Here is an 18,276-nt window from a genome sequence, read left to right as displayed (position 1 = left end):
GATGGTATCGAGTACAGTATATACATATGAGATGAGTATGTAGACAAAGTAAACAAAGTGGCATAGTTCAAGTGGCTCGTGATACATGTATTACATAAGGATGCAGTCGATGATGTAGAGTACAGTATATACGTATGCATATGAGATGAATAATGTAGGGTAAGTAACATTATATAAGGTAGCATTGTTTAAAGTGGCTAGTGATATATTTACATAATTTCCCATCAATTCCCATTATTGAAGTGGCTGGAGTTGGGTCAATGTCAGTGTGTTGGCAGCAGCCACTCAATGTTAGTGGTGGCTGTTTAACAGTCTGATGGCCTTGAGATAGAAGCTGTTTTTCAGTCTCTCGGTCCCAGCTTTGATGCACCTGTACTGACCTCGCCTTCTGGGTGATAGCGGGGTGAACAGGCAGTGGCATAGACAGTAAGGGTTAGACAGTTAGGGTTAGACGGTAAGGGTTACGGTTATACAGTAAGGGTTAGACAGTTAGGGTTATACAGTAAGGGTTACGATTATACAGTAAGGGTTAGACAGTAAGGGTCAGACAGTAAGGGTTACGGTTAGACAGTAAGGGTTACGGTTAGACAGTAAGCATTAGACAGTATGATTTAGAAGGTTTATACAGTAAGGTTTATACAGTAAGGTTTATACAGTAAGGTTTATACAGTAAGGGTTGGACAGTAAGGGTTGGACAGTAAGGGTTGGACAGTAAGGGTTGGACAGTAAGGGTTGGACAGTAAGGGTTAGACAGTATGATTTAGTAGGTTTATACAGTAAGGGTTAGACAGTAAGATTTAGAAGGGTTAGACAGTTAGGGTTAGACAGTTAGAGTTAGGCAGTAAGGGTTGGACAGTAAGGGTTGGACAGTTAGGGTTGGACAGTATGATTTAGAATTTTTATACAGTAAGGGTTAGACAGTAAGATTTAGAAGGGTTAGACAGTTGGGGTTAGACAGTTAGGATTAGGCAGTAAGGGTTGGACAGTAAGGGTTGGACAGTATGATTTAGAAGGTTTATACAGTAAGGGTTAGACAGTAAGGGTTAGACAGTAAGATTTAGAAGGGTTAGACAGTAAGGGTTAGAGAGTTAGGGTTAGACGGTAAAGGTTAGACAGTTAGGGTTAGGCAGTAAGGTTTAGACAGTAAGGGTTATACAGTAAGGGTTATACAGTAAGGGTTGGACAGTAAGGGTTGGACAGTAAGGGTTGGACAGTTAGGGTTATACAGTAAGGGTTGGACAGTAAGGGTTAGGGTTGGACAGTAATGGTTGGACAGTAAGGGTTAGACAGTAAGGGTTATGGTTATACAGTAAGGGTTATAACGTAAGGGTTGGACATTAAGGGTTAGGGTTGGACAGTAAGGGTTATACAGTAAGGGTTATACAGTAAGGGTTGGACAGTAAGGGTTACGGTTATACAGTAAGGGTTGGACAGTAGGGGTTATACAGTAAGGGCTTGGACAGTCAGGGTTAGGGTTATGAAATTGCTCTGCATTTCAAGGGTTTACGTTGTCTAGAGACAGTGTTTCCTAAAACAGTAAAGACACTGATTTTATTTTATGAATGTCTCTGAAATTCCACCAAACCAAAAAATAGACGTTTTTAATTATTCTGCCAACTTAATTTTCCATATGCATCGGTATATTCCAATATGATTCAAGATCAATTAATTAGACTAGATTAGATTTCTCTTTAAGTTTTCTTCAATTCGTTTTTTTAGTGATATCATTATTTAAGAACTACTGATAAAGAAATGGACACACATGTGGATATAGATTTAGAAAATATATTTCTTGCATGTGTCAATCAGAATATACAAACATTGATTTCATAAAAAGAGACTGAAAGTCTTAAAAGCAATAAACATGTTTAAATAGAGCCTCATATCTATTCATTAAATATTTATACAGTAATGGGTAGTGATGCCCTCTGTCCCCCAGTGACATATAGGACTGTCTGGTTTAGTTCATGTTCTGTGGTCCAAGACGGGTCAGCAGTGGTCAGGGAGCCCATCTATATCCACATCTGATCCTGTGTCTGAGGACTCGATCTCCTCCTCCTCCTCATCTCCCTCCTCCAGACCCTGAGAACCAGGACTCTTCACTGGGATTACGACCAGGCCCAGTTTAACCAGTTTGGCCTGCTGCTGCTCCAGACTCTGCTTGCGCCATTTGATGCGTCGATTCTGGAACCACACCTTGACCTGAGAACAACATTTATTTCGTTAAATTCTATTTTTTGTTGTTGATTTAAAAAATAACAATTAAATTGGAACTTTGCTTTGGTTCAAAGAAAGTTTGATTTGGAATCTGATTTGTACCTGAGCTTCTGTGAGCTGCAGACCCGAAGCCAGTAGGAACCTCTCCGAGCCGACCATGTACTGCTGTCGGGCGAACTCCTTCTCCAGCCGATCCAACTGCTCGTTGGTGAAGCTGGTGCGTATTCGTTTGGATTTCCCTCCCTTGTGTTTGAATGAGTGGGACTTTGACAGACCTCTTTCTGTGAAAGGAGACAGACGGACAAAACTTTAAAACCGTATCGTGTTTTTCTTTTAGGCGATTGTGTTTAGTTTGCGTCATGGAATAGGCTAGAATGGAACGTTGGATTAACGCTTACCTTGTATACGAAAGGCCCCACGGCATGACGCGTGGTAAGAGAACGGCAGGCAACAATAGATAGAGTATCCGGGTTGTGTGTGACTGTGTACCGGCGTGTGCTGCATGTTGGGTGAGTAGAGGTACTGTGACAGCGCAGAGCTCATCTGGGTCTGGAAGGGAAGTAGTGGCGGTGCGGTTAGGTTTTTGGGACTTGTCCAGTCTCTGTGCGTCTCCACCGGCTTGGCGAGCAGAGCATCGATGGTGAAGGACTTCCCGCTGGCAGGCTTGGTCGCCACTGCGCACTGGCTGCCGGTGGGCTGTGCATAGAGCGATGCGTAATGGCGCATGGCAGAGTACCCGTACGCGTCCACTCTTGTTGGTCTGTTTGGTACTTGCATGATGTCAGTCTCGATGTTTAAGGAAAAAGCGAGGAAAATAAAATGATCTTAGGTCCAAGGTAGGTTGTGTCTCCCGGTGCAGCGAGGAGAGGAGTACTGCTCCCCACTGAAACACGTCCCTTTTATCCACTCCCCGGACCTTGAGGTGTCAACAGCCCCCCAGCGGGCCTTTGTCTTTTCTAAGGTGTCAGATGAGAGGAAGGAGCATCCCAACAACCTATCCAATTCGTTGATGGATGGTACAAATACCCTCATAGAACAAGACTGTTGAGGCAGAAGCAGTTTGGGGGTGGGTGGGGGATCGCAAAGGTTTTAGTGGGATACAAATTCTTTACGTGGATCTGAACCCCGAATGTAATTACAGCGGAGAAGCCCTTGATGTCCCTTTTAAATCAAAGCTCGCCGATAGATGTTGCAGCAGAACAAATAGCTTCACCATTAGACTGGGACTTAAACAAGGAGTAACATTAAAATCACATTGTAGACAAGTCTACTGCTCAGTTAGATGCACAGCTGACAATGTCAGGAGTCTCAGAACTTAATTCAGGGATTCGTTTTGATTGAATAAAATTGAGTTTTCCCCTAAGAGTCCGGAGAAAATGATCCGTTTTATTTTGTAGGTGCGTTATATAGGTGTGTGATTCAAACGACCACGCGTCTTCGGGCTTGTATATGCATTCTACTGAATAAAATAAAATCCTACTAAAATAAAGAATTATGTATTTTTTTTTTAAATTTGTAGACATTTTCTGTATGAAACTATCTAAGTAAACAAACTATTCACTCTTCCTCCTGAAACTCGTTATAATTATATGACGATAGGTCGTTGTCCAAAGTGTGTGTTTTTACACTTATAGTGTCACCCGAAATTGAATAACGAGTAGGGCAATCGGACGAGGCGCCAGATTCAGCAGGTCGGGTGCGCAGAAAGAGAGCCGCTAATGGTTGACGAGCTGCTACGTCACCTGTTCCAGTCAACGCATTAATCCACACCTTGATCTCTTCATCACAACACAGAGAGGTGGTGACAGAGAGGCTTCTCTGGGCCGTGCATCAAACAGTTTAACTTGTATACTCTCGTCATTAATTAATTACTTCTTTTATTGCACGTTTTTAAATCTATTGTAGTGAAGAAAGAGTGCATTATATTCTACAACCGTTAAATGAGATATTTGGTCATTGGGTTGACATCAAATCTTCATAAAGAGAGCAGCTTGCCAAGTATTGTTTTTGTCATGCGTCAGTTGAAAAGCATCGCGGCTTCTTCAAAGTAAGTGATTTGCTTTCTTACACTACTTTAGGACAAAGCCTCCTCTTTCAATCTGCGATTATGACCAGCTCTGCAAACTCTACCAGCTCATTTCCCTCATTTGGAAGCATCGGGGAGTTTTAACGCAAAGCTTTAATTGTTTGAACACATTTGAACAGAGAAAAGAATCGTCAGTCACTTTGACTTCAGAGCCATTCAGAGCTATTCTCTGTAGCTGACACTGTGATGCCTAATGAACAAGGCAAACAGAGGGTTTCTCGACTCGGCCTGAACAATGATAAAAGTCTCCTGATGCATCGCCGGCCAGACCACACACCCCAGCCGCTCGTGTTTGCTGTCAGTGTGTTTCACAACTGGAGAAACGAGGACGACGATGTTACTTGAGCCATCCATAGTGCTGCCCAGCCCATCCCCCTCCCCCCTAGTATAGCCTGGAACATCTGGGTCACTGTTTACCTTCACGGACCTGAGAAAGTAGCAGCAACTCATCACACAGGTTTTTTTTTTCTTTTTTTTACAAATCACAATGATAATATATGCCATTTAGCAGACACTTTTATCCAAAGCGACTTACAGTCATGTGTGCATACATTCTACTTATGGGTGGTCCCGGGAATCGAACCCACTACCCTGGCGTTACAAGCACCATGCTCTACCAACTGAGCTACAGCAGACACACATGATCTCAATGTTAGAATTGATCTGACACTCCAGTCAACTGATGTCCAGTCAACTGATGTCCAGTCAACTGATGTCCAGTCAACTGATGGACTACTGGACTCAGTGCAGTGGGATGTCTGGGGACAGTGATGATAACAGTTTGGGATTATGGTCACATGAGGAAAATCATCTCACTGATCCCTTAGGTTGTGGCTCCAGGTCATCTACAAGTCCATGCTAGGTAAAGCTCCGCCTTATCTCAGTTCACTGGTCACGATGGCAACACCCATCCGTAGCACGCGCTCCAGCAGGTGTATCTCACTGATCATCCCTAAAGCCAACACCTCATTTGGCCGCCTTCGTTCCAGTACTCTGCTGCCTGTGACTGGAACGAATTGCAAAATCGCTGAAGTTGGAGACTTTTATCTCCCTCACCAACTTCAAACATCAGCTATCCGAGCAGCTAACCGATCGCTGCAGCTGTACATAGTCTATTGGTAAATAGCTCACCCTTTTCACCTACCTCATTCCCATACTGTTTTTATACTGTTTTTATTTATTTACTTTTCTGCTCTTTTACACCAATATCTCTACCTGTACATGATCTGATCATTTATCACTCCAGTGTTAATCTGCAAAATTGTATTATTCGCCACCTCCTCATGCCTTTTGCACACATTGTATATAGACTGCCCATTTTTTTCTACTGTGTTATTGACTTGCTAATTGTTTACTCCATGTGTAACTCTGTGTTGTCTGTTCACACTGCTATGCTTTATCTTGGCCAGGTCGCAGTTGCAAATGAGAACCTCAACTAGCCTACCTGGTTAAATAAAGGTGAAATAAAAAAATAAAAATAAAAGGTTATGATTCCTATATGCTGCCAACAGAGAGAGGATGGAAGTGGTGGGCAAAGTCAAGATCCACCCTCTCCTCTCCTTGTGTATTGGAGCCAGACAGGGAATACACTCTGGCCCATTGTCCAATAGGCCTCTTTTTATAAGGGGGGGGGGGGTCCACTGACCAGCCCATCCTGTCCATCAAAGACCTGAAAGACACCACCCCCCCCCAGGCCAGCCCAACACACTCTCTTCACTGACACAGAGACGCACAGTTTGAATTAACTCAAAACATTAGCCTTCTGACACCATCTCTACTTCAAACTAGTCTCCCTAGGCGGACGGGTCCCTCCCACATTAACAATGTTCCAGCATAGGTCTGGGATTTCAGAACTACCTCAAACCAAAAGTCATTTCAACAATGAGTTAGCTAATGTCAGCCTGAACTCCTCTTAACATTTTACAGACAATGAAATATGTTGCAATAATTTGATGAGTACTAATGGCTGTTATGTTCCCTATAGCCACGCCCTGAACCACGCCCTGAACCAAGCCCTGAACCACGCCCTGAACCACGCCCTGAGCCACGCCCTGAACCACGCCCTGAACCACGCCCTGAGCCACGCCCTGAACCACGCCCTGAGCCACGCCCTGAACCACGCCCTGAGCCACGCCCTGAGCCACGCCCTGAACCACGCCCTGAGCCACGCCCTGAGCCACGCCCTGAACCACGCCCTGAACCACGCCCTTAGCCTAACGAGTGTTGGGCTAGTAACGGAAAGGGCTCTTGTTTGAATCCCCAAGATTGCATGGTGGAAAAAAAAGCCATTCTGCCCTTGAGCAAAGCAGTTAATCCCCAATGACTTCCTGAGTGCAGATCATGTGGATGAAAGCAGCCCACTTAGAGGGTTGGGTTCAATCTGGAGACACTATTTATATACACTATATTTATATGGACTGTATTATATACACTATTTATATACACTATATTTATATACACTATATTTATATACACTATATTTATATACACTATATTTATATACACTATATTTATATACACTATATTTATATGGACTATATTATATATACACTATATTTATATGGACTATATTTATATACACTATATTTATATACACTATATTTTACAAGGACTATATTTATATACATTATATTTATATGGACTATATTTATATACACTTTATATACACTATATTTTAAATACACTATATTTATATACACTATATTTATATGGACTGTATTATATACACTTTATATACACTATATTTTAAATACACTATATTTATATACACTATATTTTAAATACACTATATTTATATACACTATATTTTAAATATACTATATTTATATACACTATTTATATACACTATATTTTATATACACTATATTTTATATACATTATATTTTATATGGACTATATTATATATACACTATATTTATATGGACTATATTTATATACACTATATTTATATACACTATATTTATATACACTATATTTATATGCACTATATTTATATACACTTTATTTATATGGACTATATTTATATACACTATATTTATATACACTATATTTATATACACTATATTTATATGGACTATATTATATATACACTATATTTATATGGACTATATTATATATACACTATATTTATATACACTATATTTATATACACTATATTTATATATACACTTAATTTATATATACACTATATTTATATATACTATATTTATATATACACTATTTATATACACTATATTTATATATATACTATATTTATATATACACTATATTTATATACACTATATTTATATACACTATATTTATATATACACTATATTTATATACACTATATACACTATATTTATATACACTATATTTATATACACTATATACACTATATTTATATACACTATATTTATATACACTATATTTATATATACACTATATTTATATACACTATATTTATATATACACTATATTTATATACACTATATTTATATATACACTATATTTATATACACTATATTTATATACACTATATTTATATATACACTATATTTATATATACACTATATTTATATTCACTATATTTATATATACACTATATTTATATATTCACTATATTTATATACACTATATTTATATATACACTATATTTATATATACACTATATTTATATATACACTATATTTATATATTCACTATATTTATATACACTATATTTATATACACTATATTTATATATACACTATATTTATATTCACTATATTTATATACACTATATTTATATACACTTTATTTATATACACTATATTTATATACACTATATTTATATACACTATATTTATATATACACTATATTTATATATACACTATATTTATATTCACTATATTTATATACACTATATTTATATACACTATATTTATATTCACTATATTTATATACACTATATTTATATACACTATATTTATATACACTATATTTATATACACTATATTTATATGGACTATATTTATATACACTATATTTACATACACTATATTTATATATACACTATATTTATATATACACTATATTTATATATACACTATATTTATATATTCACTATATTTATATATTCACTATATTTATATATACACTATATTTATATTCACTATATTTATATATACACTATATTTATATATACACTATATTTATATATACACTATATTTATATACACTATATTTATATACACTATATTTATATTACATATATTTATATACACTATATTTATATACACTATATTTATATACACTTTTTTACATGAACTATAATTTATATACACTATATTTATATATACACTATATTTATATATACACTATATTTATATACACTATATTTATATATACACTATATTTATATGGACTATATTTATATGGACTATATTTATATATACACTATATTTATATATACACTATATTTATATATACACTATATTTATATACACTATATTTATATATACACTATATTTATATATACTATATTTATATACACTATTTATATACACTATATTTATATATATACTATATTTATATATACACTATATTTATATATACACTATATTTATATATACAATATATTTATATACACTATATTTATATACACTATATTTATATGGACTATATTATATATACACTATATTTATATGGACTATATTATATATACACTATATTTATATTCACTATATTTATATACACTATATTTATATACACTATATTTATATTCACTATATTTATATGGACTATATTTATATACACTATATTTATATACACTATATTTATATACACTATATTTATATGGACTATATTTATATACACTATATTTTACATAGACTATATTTATATATACACTATATTTATATATACACTATATTTATATATACACTATATTTTACATAGACTATATTTATATACACTATATTTATATATACACTATATTTATATATACACTATATTTATATATACACTATATTTATATTCACTATATTTATATACACTATATTTATATACACTATATTTATATTCACTATATTTATATACACTATATTTATATACACTATATTTATATACACTATATTTATATACACTATATTTATATATACTATATTTATATACACTATATTTTATATACACTATATTTATATATACACTATATTTATATATACACTATATTTATATATTCACTATATTTATATATACACTATATTTATATATACACTATATTTATATTCACTATATTTATATATACACTATATTTATATATACACTATATTTATATATACACTATATTTATATATACACTATATTTATATACACTATATTTATATACACTATATTTATATATACACTATATTTATATACACTATATTTATATACACTATATTTATATACACTTTTTATACATGAACTATAATTTATATACACTATATTTATATATACACTATATTTATATATACACTATATTTATATACACTATATTTATATATACACTATATTTATATGGACTATATTTATATGGACTATATTTATATATACACTATATTTATATATACACTATATTTATATATACACTATATTTATATACACTATATTTATATATACACTATATTTATATATACTATATTTATATACACTATTTATATACACTATATTTATATATATACTATATTTATATATACACTATATTTATATATACACTATATTTATATATACACTATATTTATATACACTATATACACTATATTTATATACACTATATTTATATACACTATATTTATATACACTATATTTTACACGGACTATATTTATATATACACTATATTTATATACACTATATTTATATACACTATATTTATATACACGGACTATATTTATATATACACTATATTTTACACGGACTATATTTATATACACTATATTTATATATACACTATATTTATATATACACTATATTTTACATAGACTATATTTATATACACTATATTTATATATACACTATATTTATATATACACTATATTTATATATACACTATATTTTACACGGACTATATTTATATATACACTATATTTTACACGGACTATATTTATATGGACTATATGTATATACACTATATTTTATATAGACTATATTTATATATACACTATATTTTACACAGACTATATTTATATACACACTATATTTATATACACACTATATTTATATATACACTATATTTATATATACACTATATTTATATATACACTATATTTTACATAGACTATATTTATATACACCATATTTATATACACTATATTTATATGGACTATATTTATATACACTATATTTTTAGTGTAGAGGAGGCAGGTAGACTAGTGGTTAGAGTGTAGAGGCGGTAGGTAACCTAGTGGTTAGAGTGTAGAGGCGGCATGTAGCCTAGTGGTTAGAGTGTAGAGGTGGCATGTAGTCTAGTGGTTAGAGTGTAGAGGTGGCAGGTAGCCTAGTGGTTAGAGTGTAGAGGTGGCAGGCATGTAGCCTAGTGGTTAGAGTGTTAGAGGCGGCATGTAGCCTAGTGGTTAGAGTGTAGGGGCGGCATGTAGCCTAGTGGTTAGAGTGTAGGGGCGGCATGTAGCCTAGTGGTGAGAGGGGTGATGCAGGAAGCCTAGTGGTTAGAGGGGTGATGCAGGTAGCCTAGTGGTTAGAGGGGGAGGCAGGTAGCCTAGTGGTTAGAGTGTAGAGGCGGCAGGGTAGCCTAGTGGTTAGAGTGTAGAGACGGCAGGGTGGTCTAGTGGTTAGTGTTGGTCTCGTTACCGAAAGGCTGCAAGTTCAAACCACCAAGCTGACAAGGTACATATCTGTCGTTCTGCCCCTGAACAAGGCAGTTAACCCACTGTTCCCCTGAACAAGGCAGTAAACCCACTGTTCCTCTGAACAAGGCAGTGAACCTACTGTTCCCCTGAACAAGGCAGTTAACCCACTGTTCCTCTGAACAAGGCAGTTAACCCACTGTTCCCCTGAACAAGGCAGTTAACCCACTGTTCCCCTGAACAAGGCAGTTAACCCACTGTTCCCCTGAACAAGGCAGTTAACCCACTGTTCCCCTGAACAAGGCAGTTAACCCACTGTTCCCCTGAACAAGGCAGTTAACCCACTGTTCCCCTGAACAAGGCAGTTAGCCCACTGTTCCCCTGAACAAGGCAGTTAACCCACTGTTCCCCTGAACAAGGCAGTTAACCCACTGTTCCCCTGAACAAGGCAGTTAACCCACTGTTCCCCTGAACAAGGCAGTTAACCCACTGTTCCCCTGAACAAGGCAGTTAACCCACTGTTCCCCTGAACAAGGCAGTTAACCCACTGTTCCCCTGAACAAGGCAGTTAACCCACTGTTCCCCTGAGCAAGGCAGTTAACCCACTGTTCCCCTGAACAAGGCAGTTAACCCACTGTTCCCCTGAACAAGGCAGTTAGCCCACTGTTCCCCTGAACAAGGCAGTTAACCCACTGTTCCCCTGAACAAGGCAGTTAACCCACTGTTCCCTGAACAAGGCAGTTAACCCACTGTTCCCCTGAACAAGGCAGTTAACCCACTGTTCCTCTGAACAAGGCAGTTAACCCACTGTTCCCCTGAACAAGGCAGTTAACCCACTGTTCCCCTGAACAAGGCAGTTAACCCACTGTTCCTCTGAACAAGGCAGTTAACCCACTGTTCCCCTGAACAAGGCAGTTAACCCACTGTTCCCCTGAACAAGGCAGTTAACCTACTGTTCCTCTGAACAAGGCAGTAAACCCACTGTTCCTCTAAACAAGGCAGTGAACCTACTGTTCCAAGGCCATCGTTGAAAATAATAATTTGTTCTTAACTGACTTGCCTTGTTAAGTAAAGCTAAAAAAATATATTAAAAAATCTTGACCCTAAATAGAAAAGCTATGTGATACAATACTGTGGTAACCTGTTCGTCAATGAGACTCTGTGGTAACCTGTTCGTCAATGAGACTCTGTGGTAACCTGTTAGTGAATGAGACTCTGTGGTAACCTGTTAGTGAATGAGACTCTGTGGTAACCTGTTAGTGAATGAGACTCTGTGGTAACCTGTTAGTGAATGAGACTCTGTGGTAACCTGTTAGTCAATGAGACTCTGTGGTAACCTGTTAGTGAATGAGACTCTGTGGTAACCTGTTAGTGAATGAGACTCTGTGGTAACCTGTTAGTCAATGAGACTCTGTGGTAACCTGTTAGTCAATGAGACTCTGTGGTAACCTGTTAGTGAATGAGACTCTGTGGTAACCTGTTAGTCAATGAGACTCTGTGGTAACCTGTTAGTCAATGAGACTCTGTGGTAACCTGTTAGTCAATGAGACTCTGTGGTAACCTGTTAGTGAATGAGACTCTGTGGTAACCTGTTAGTCAATGAGACTCTGTGGTAACCTGTTAGTGAATGAGACTCTGTGGTAACCTGTTAGTGAATGAGACTCTGTGGTAACCTGTTAGTGAATGAGACTCTGTGGTAACCTGTTAGTGAATGAGACTCTGTGGTAACCTGTTAGTGAATGAGACTCTGTGGTAACCTGTCATTATAGCCTCCTCCCAGGTGGTCTGGCATTTTACATAGAAGAAGCTTTTAATGGAGGTGAGAATTGGAGAGGCTGGACTTCAGACCTGTGTTGACTTTTCATGTGGAACCTGCATCCCACATGTCACACTACTGCCTTCACAGTGCACTATATAGGGAATAGGCTGGTGTTTGGGACGCACCCTGTCCATAAAGTGTCCCTGCCTCCTGTAGGGTTCAGTGTCTCAGTAGTGAAAGGGCAGATGGAGCTTCCTGGTGATAAGAGCTGAATGCTGAAGGCTCTGTCCTTCTCTAACCAGGATTGGAATGAAAGGACATTTCCTCCCACTCAATGTTAGTGGTGGCTGTTTTAACAGTCTGATGGCCTTGAGCTAGAACCTGTCTCTCTCGGTCCCAGCTTTGATGCACCTGTACTGACCTCGCCTTCTGGATGGTAGCGGGGTGAACAGGCAGTGGCTCGGGTGGTTGTTGTCCTTGATGATCCTTATGGCCTTCCTGTAACATCGGGTGGTGTAGGTGTCCTGGAGGGCAGGTAGTTTGCCCCCGGTGATGCGTTGTGCAGACCTCACTACCCTCTGGAGAGCCTTTCGGTTGTGGGCGGAGCAGTTGCCGTACCAGGATACGCACCACGATAAATGTATATTATACCCTAATATATGTACTATATACCCTGATATATGTATATTATACCCTGATATATATGTATATTATACCATAATATATGTATATTATACCCTGATATATTACTATATACCCTGATATATGTATATTATACCCTGATATATGTACTATATACCCTGATATATGTACTATATACCCTGATATATGTATATTATACCCTGATATATGTATATTATACCCTGATATATGTACTATATACCCTGATATATGTACTATATACCCTGATATATGTATATTATACCCTGATATATGTACTATATACCCTGATATATGTACTATATACCATGATATATGTACTATATACCCTGATATATTACTATATACCCTGATATATGTATATTATACCCTGATATATGTATATTATACCTGATATATGTACTATATACCCTGATATATGTATATTATACCCTGATATATTACTATATACCCTGATATATGTACTATATACCATGATATATGTATATTATACCATGATATATTACTATATACCCTGATATATTACTATATACCCTGATATATGTATATTATACCCTGATATATGTATACTATACCATGATATATTACTATATACCCTGATATATTACTATATACCCTGATATATGTATATTATACCCTGATATATGTATACTATACCCTGATATATGTATATTATACCCTGATATATGTATATATTATACCCTGATATATGTACTATATACCCTGATATATGTACTATATACCATGATATATGTACTATATACCCTGATATATTACTATATACCCTGATATATGTATATTATACCCTGATATATGTATATTATACCCTGATATGTGTACTATATACCCTGATATATGTATATTATACCCTGATATATTACTATATACCCTGATATATGTACTATATACCATGATATATGTATATTATACCATGATATATTACTATATACCCTGATATATTACTATATACCCTGATATATGTATATTATACCCTGATATATGTATACTATACCCTGATATATGTATATTATACACCCTGATATATGTACTATATACCCTGATATATTACTATATACCCTGATATATGTATATTATACCCTGATATATGTATATTATACCATGATATATGTATATTATACCCTGATGTATGTATATATTATACCCTGATATATGTACTATATACCCTGATATATGTATATTATACCCTGATATATGTATATTATACCATGATATATGTATATTATACCCTGATGTATGTATATATTATACCCTGATATATGTACTATATAGCCTGATATATGTACTATATACCCTGATATATGTATATTATACCCTGATATATGTACTATATACCCTGATATTTGTATATTATACCCTGATATATGTACTATATACCCTGATATGTGTATATTATACCCTGATATATGTACTATATACCCTGATATTTGTATATTATACCCTGATATATGTATATTATACCCTGATGTATACTATATACCCTGATATATGAACTATATACCCTGATATATGTATATTATACCCTGATATATGTATATTATACCCTGATATATGAACTATATACCCTGATATATGTATATTATACCCTGATATATGTATATTATACCCTGATGTATACTATATACCCTGATATATACTATATACCCTGATGTATGTACTATATACCCTGATATATGTATATTATACCCTGATATATGAACTATATACCCTGATATATGTATATTATACCCTGATATATGTATATTATACCCTGATGTATACTATATACCCTGATATATACTATATACCCTGATATATGTATATTATACCCTGATATATGAACTATATACCCTGATATATGTATATTATACCCTGATATATGTATATTATACCCTGATGTATATTATATACCCTGATATATACTATATACCCTGATATATGTACTATATACCCTGATATATGTATATTATACCCTGATATATGAACTATATACCCTGATATATGTATATTATACCCTGATGTATACTATATACCCTGATATATACTATATACCCTGATATATGTATATTATACCCTATATATGTATATTATACCCTGATATATGTATATTATACCCTGATGTATACTATATACCCTGATATATGTACTATATACCCTGATATATGTATATTATACCCTGATATATGTATATTATACCCTGATATATGTACTATATACCCTGATATATGTACTATATACCATGATATATGTACTATATACCCTGATATATGTACGATATACCCTGATCTATGTATATTATGGGGTCAAACGTGTCGGGTTGCCTTCCACAAACTTCCCACAAGAAGTTGGGTGAATTTTGGCCCATTCTTCCTGACTGAGCTGGTGTGACTGAGTTAGGTTTGTAGACCTCCTTGCTCGCACACGCTTTTTCAGTTCTGCCCACACATTTTCTATAAGATTGAGGTCAGGGCTTTGTGATGGCCCCTACAATACCTTGACTTTGTTGTCCTTAAGCCATTTTGCCACAACTTTGGAAGTATGCTTGGGGTCATTGTCCATTTGGAAGACCCATTTGTGACCAAGCTTTAACTTCCTGACTGATGTCTTGAGATGTTGCTTCAATATATCCACATAATTTTCCACCCTCATGAAGCCATCTATTTTGTGAAGTGCACCAGTCCCTCCTGCAGCAAAGCACCCCCACAACATGATGCTGCCACCCCCGTGCTTCACGGTTGGGATGGTGTTCTTCGGCTTGCAAGCCTCCCCCTTTTCCCTCCAAACATAACAATGGTCATTATGGCCAAACAGTTCTATTTTTGTTTCATCAGACCAGAGGACATTTCTCCAAAAAGTATGATCTTTGTGCAGTTTGCAGTTGCAAACCGTAGTCTGGCTTTTTTTATTGTGGTTTTGGAGCAGTGGCTTCTTCCTTGCTGAGCGGCCTTTCAGGTTATGTCGATATAGGACTTGTTTTTACTGTGGATATAGATACTTTTGTACCTGTTTCCTCCAGAATCTTCACAAGGCCCTTTGCTGTTGTTCTGGGATTGATTTGCACTTTTCGCACCAAAGTACGTTCATCTCTAGGAGACAGAACGCGTCTCCTTCCTGAGCGGTATGACGGCTGCGTGGTCCCATGGTGTTTATACTTGTGTACTATTGTTTGTACAGATAAACGAGGTACCTTCAGGGGTTTGGAAATTGCTCCCAAGGATGAACCAGACTTGTGGAGGTCTACAATTTCTTTTCTGAGGTATTGTCTGATTTCTTTAGATTTTCCCATGATGTCAAGCAAAGAGGCACTGAGTTTGAAGGTAGTCCTTGAAATACATCCACAGGTACACCTCTATTTGGCTCAAATTATGTCAATCAGCCTATCAGAGGCTTCTAAAGCCATGACATCCTTTTCTGGAATTTTCCAAGCTGTTTAAAGGCACAGTCAACTTAGTGTATGTAAACCTCTGACCCACTGGAATTGTGATACAGTGAATTATAAGTGAAATAATCTGTCTGTGAACAATTGTTGGAAAAATTACTTGTGTCATGCTCCAAGTAGATGTCCTAACCGACTTGCCAAAACTATAGACTATAGTTTGTTAACAAGAAATTTGTGGAGTGGTTGAAAAACGAGTTTTATGACTCCGACCTCAGAGTATGTAAACTTCCGGCTTCAACTGTAATACTTTGTAATACTCTGATGTATGTGTATTAAACTCTGATATGTGCCATTCCTTCGGAAATTGACTTTTTCCACATTTTGTTAACTTTACAGCCTCATTCTAACAGATTTTAAAATATTGTTCTCATTCTACACACAATACCCCATCATCACAAATCAAAACAGGTTTTTAGAAATTGTAGCAAATTTATTACAAATATAAATACAATTCTTTACAGTTAATAAAGTGCTCGGACCCTTTACTCAGTACTTTGTTGAAGCACCTTTGGCAGCGATTACAGCATTGAGTCTTCTTGGGTATGACGCTACAAGCTTGGCACACCTGTATTTGGGGAGTTTCTCCCATTCTTCTCTGCAGATCCTCTCAAGCTCTGTCTGGTTGGATGGGGAGCGTCACTGCACAGCTATTTTCAAGACTCTTCAGAGACGTTCTATCGGGTTCAAGTCCGGGCTCTGGCTGGGCCACTCAAGGACATTCAGAGGCTTGTTCTGAAGCCACTCCTGTGTTGTCTTGTCTGTGTGCTTCGGGTTGTTGTCCTGTTGAAAGGTGAACCTTCGCCCCAGTCTGAGGTCCTGAGCGTTCTGGAGCAGGTTTTAATCAAGGATCTCTCTGTACTTTGCTCAATTCATCTTTCCCTCAATCCTGACTAGTCTCCCAGTCCCTGCCGCTGAAAAACATCCCCACAGCATGATGCTGCCATCACCATGCTTCACCGTAGGGATAGTGCGAGGTTTCCTCCAGACGTGATGCTGCCATCACCATGCTTCACCTTAGGGATAGTGCCAGGTTTCCTCCAGACGTGATGCTGCCAAATAAATCAAATCAAATTTTATTTGTCACGTACGCATGGTTAGCAGATGTTAATGCGAGTGTAGTGAAATGCTTGTGCTTCTAGTTCCGACAATGCAGTGATAACCAACAAGTAATCTAACTAACAATTCCAAAACTACTGTCTTATACACAGTGCAAGGGGATAAAGAATATGTACATAAGGATATATGAATGAGTGATGGTACAGAGCAGCATACAGTAGATGGTATCGAGTACAGTATATACATATGAGATGAGTATG

General features: G+C 35.8%; 1 protein-coding gene and 1 long non-coding RNA gene across 2 annotated transcripts in view; both read right to left on the bottom strand.

The window, feature by feature from the left end:
• Nucleotides 1-1,885: 1,885 nt before the first annotated feature.
• noto (notochord homeobox) lies at nucleotides 1,886-2,943 on the bottom strand. Its single transcript, XM_035753525.2, has 3 exons — nucleotides 2,616-2,943; nucleotides 2,320-2,498; nucleotides 1,886-2,202 (listed from the first exon to the last, which is right to left on the bottom strand). Exons 1-3 carry the CDS (start codon nucleotides 2,941-2,943, stop codon nucleotides 1,990-1,992), a joined length of 720 nt encoding a protein of 239 aa, XP_035609418.2. The 3' UTR covers nucleotides 1,886-1,989.
• An 8,954-nt stretch (nucleotides 2,944-11,897) lies between these two features.
• LOC127915566 (uncharacterized) overlaps nucleotides 11,898-18,276 on the bottom strand; it is a 7,047-nt gene continuing 668 nt past the window's right edge. The window contains exons 2-3 of the long non-coding RNA XR_008091357.1: nucleotides 12,611-13,431; nucleotides 11,898-12,554 (exon numbers count right to left, since the gene is read on the bottom strand). This is a non-coding gene — a long non-coding RNA (uncharacterized LOC127915566). The remainder of the gene's footprint in view (nucleotides 12,555-12,610; nucleotides 13,432-18,276) is intronic.

This window comes from Oncorhynchus keta, chromosome 35 (assembly GCF_023373465.1).
Source record: "Oncorhynchus keta strain PuntledgeMale-10-30-2019 chromosome 35, Oket_V2, whole genome shotgun sequence".
In the NCBI taxonomy this organism is placed as follows: domain Eukaryota; kingdom Metazoa; phylum Chordata; class Actinopteri; order Salmoniformes; family Salmonidae; genus Oncorhynchus; species Oncorhynchus keta.
The sequence above is the reverse complement of the archived record's forward strand: the minus strand, read 5'-3'. Positions and strand labels throughout refer to the sequence as shown.

Excerpts from the sequence above, each read along its gene's own strand:
- noto (XM_035753525.2), bottom strand. The coding sequence starts at position 2,943 with ATGCGCCATTACGCATCGCTCTATGCACAGCCCACCGGCAGCCAGTGC. Across the intron at positions 2,499-2,615 it reads TGGGGCCTTTCGTATACAAG|AAAGAGGTCTGTCAAAGTCC; the intron begins GTAAGCGTTAAT and ends CTCCTTTCACAG. Across the intron at positions 2,203-2,319 it reads TGCAGCTCACAGAAGCTCAG|GTCAAGGTGTGGTTCCAGAA; the intron begins GTACAAATCAGA and ends TGTTGTTCTCAG.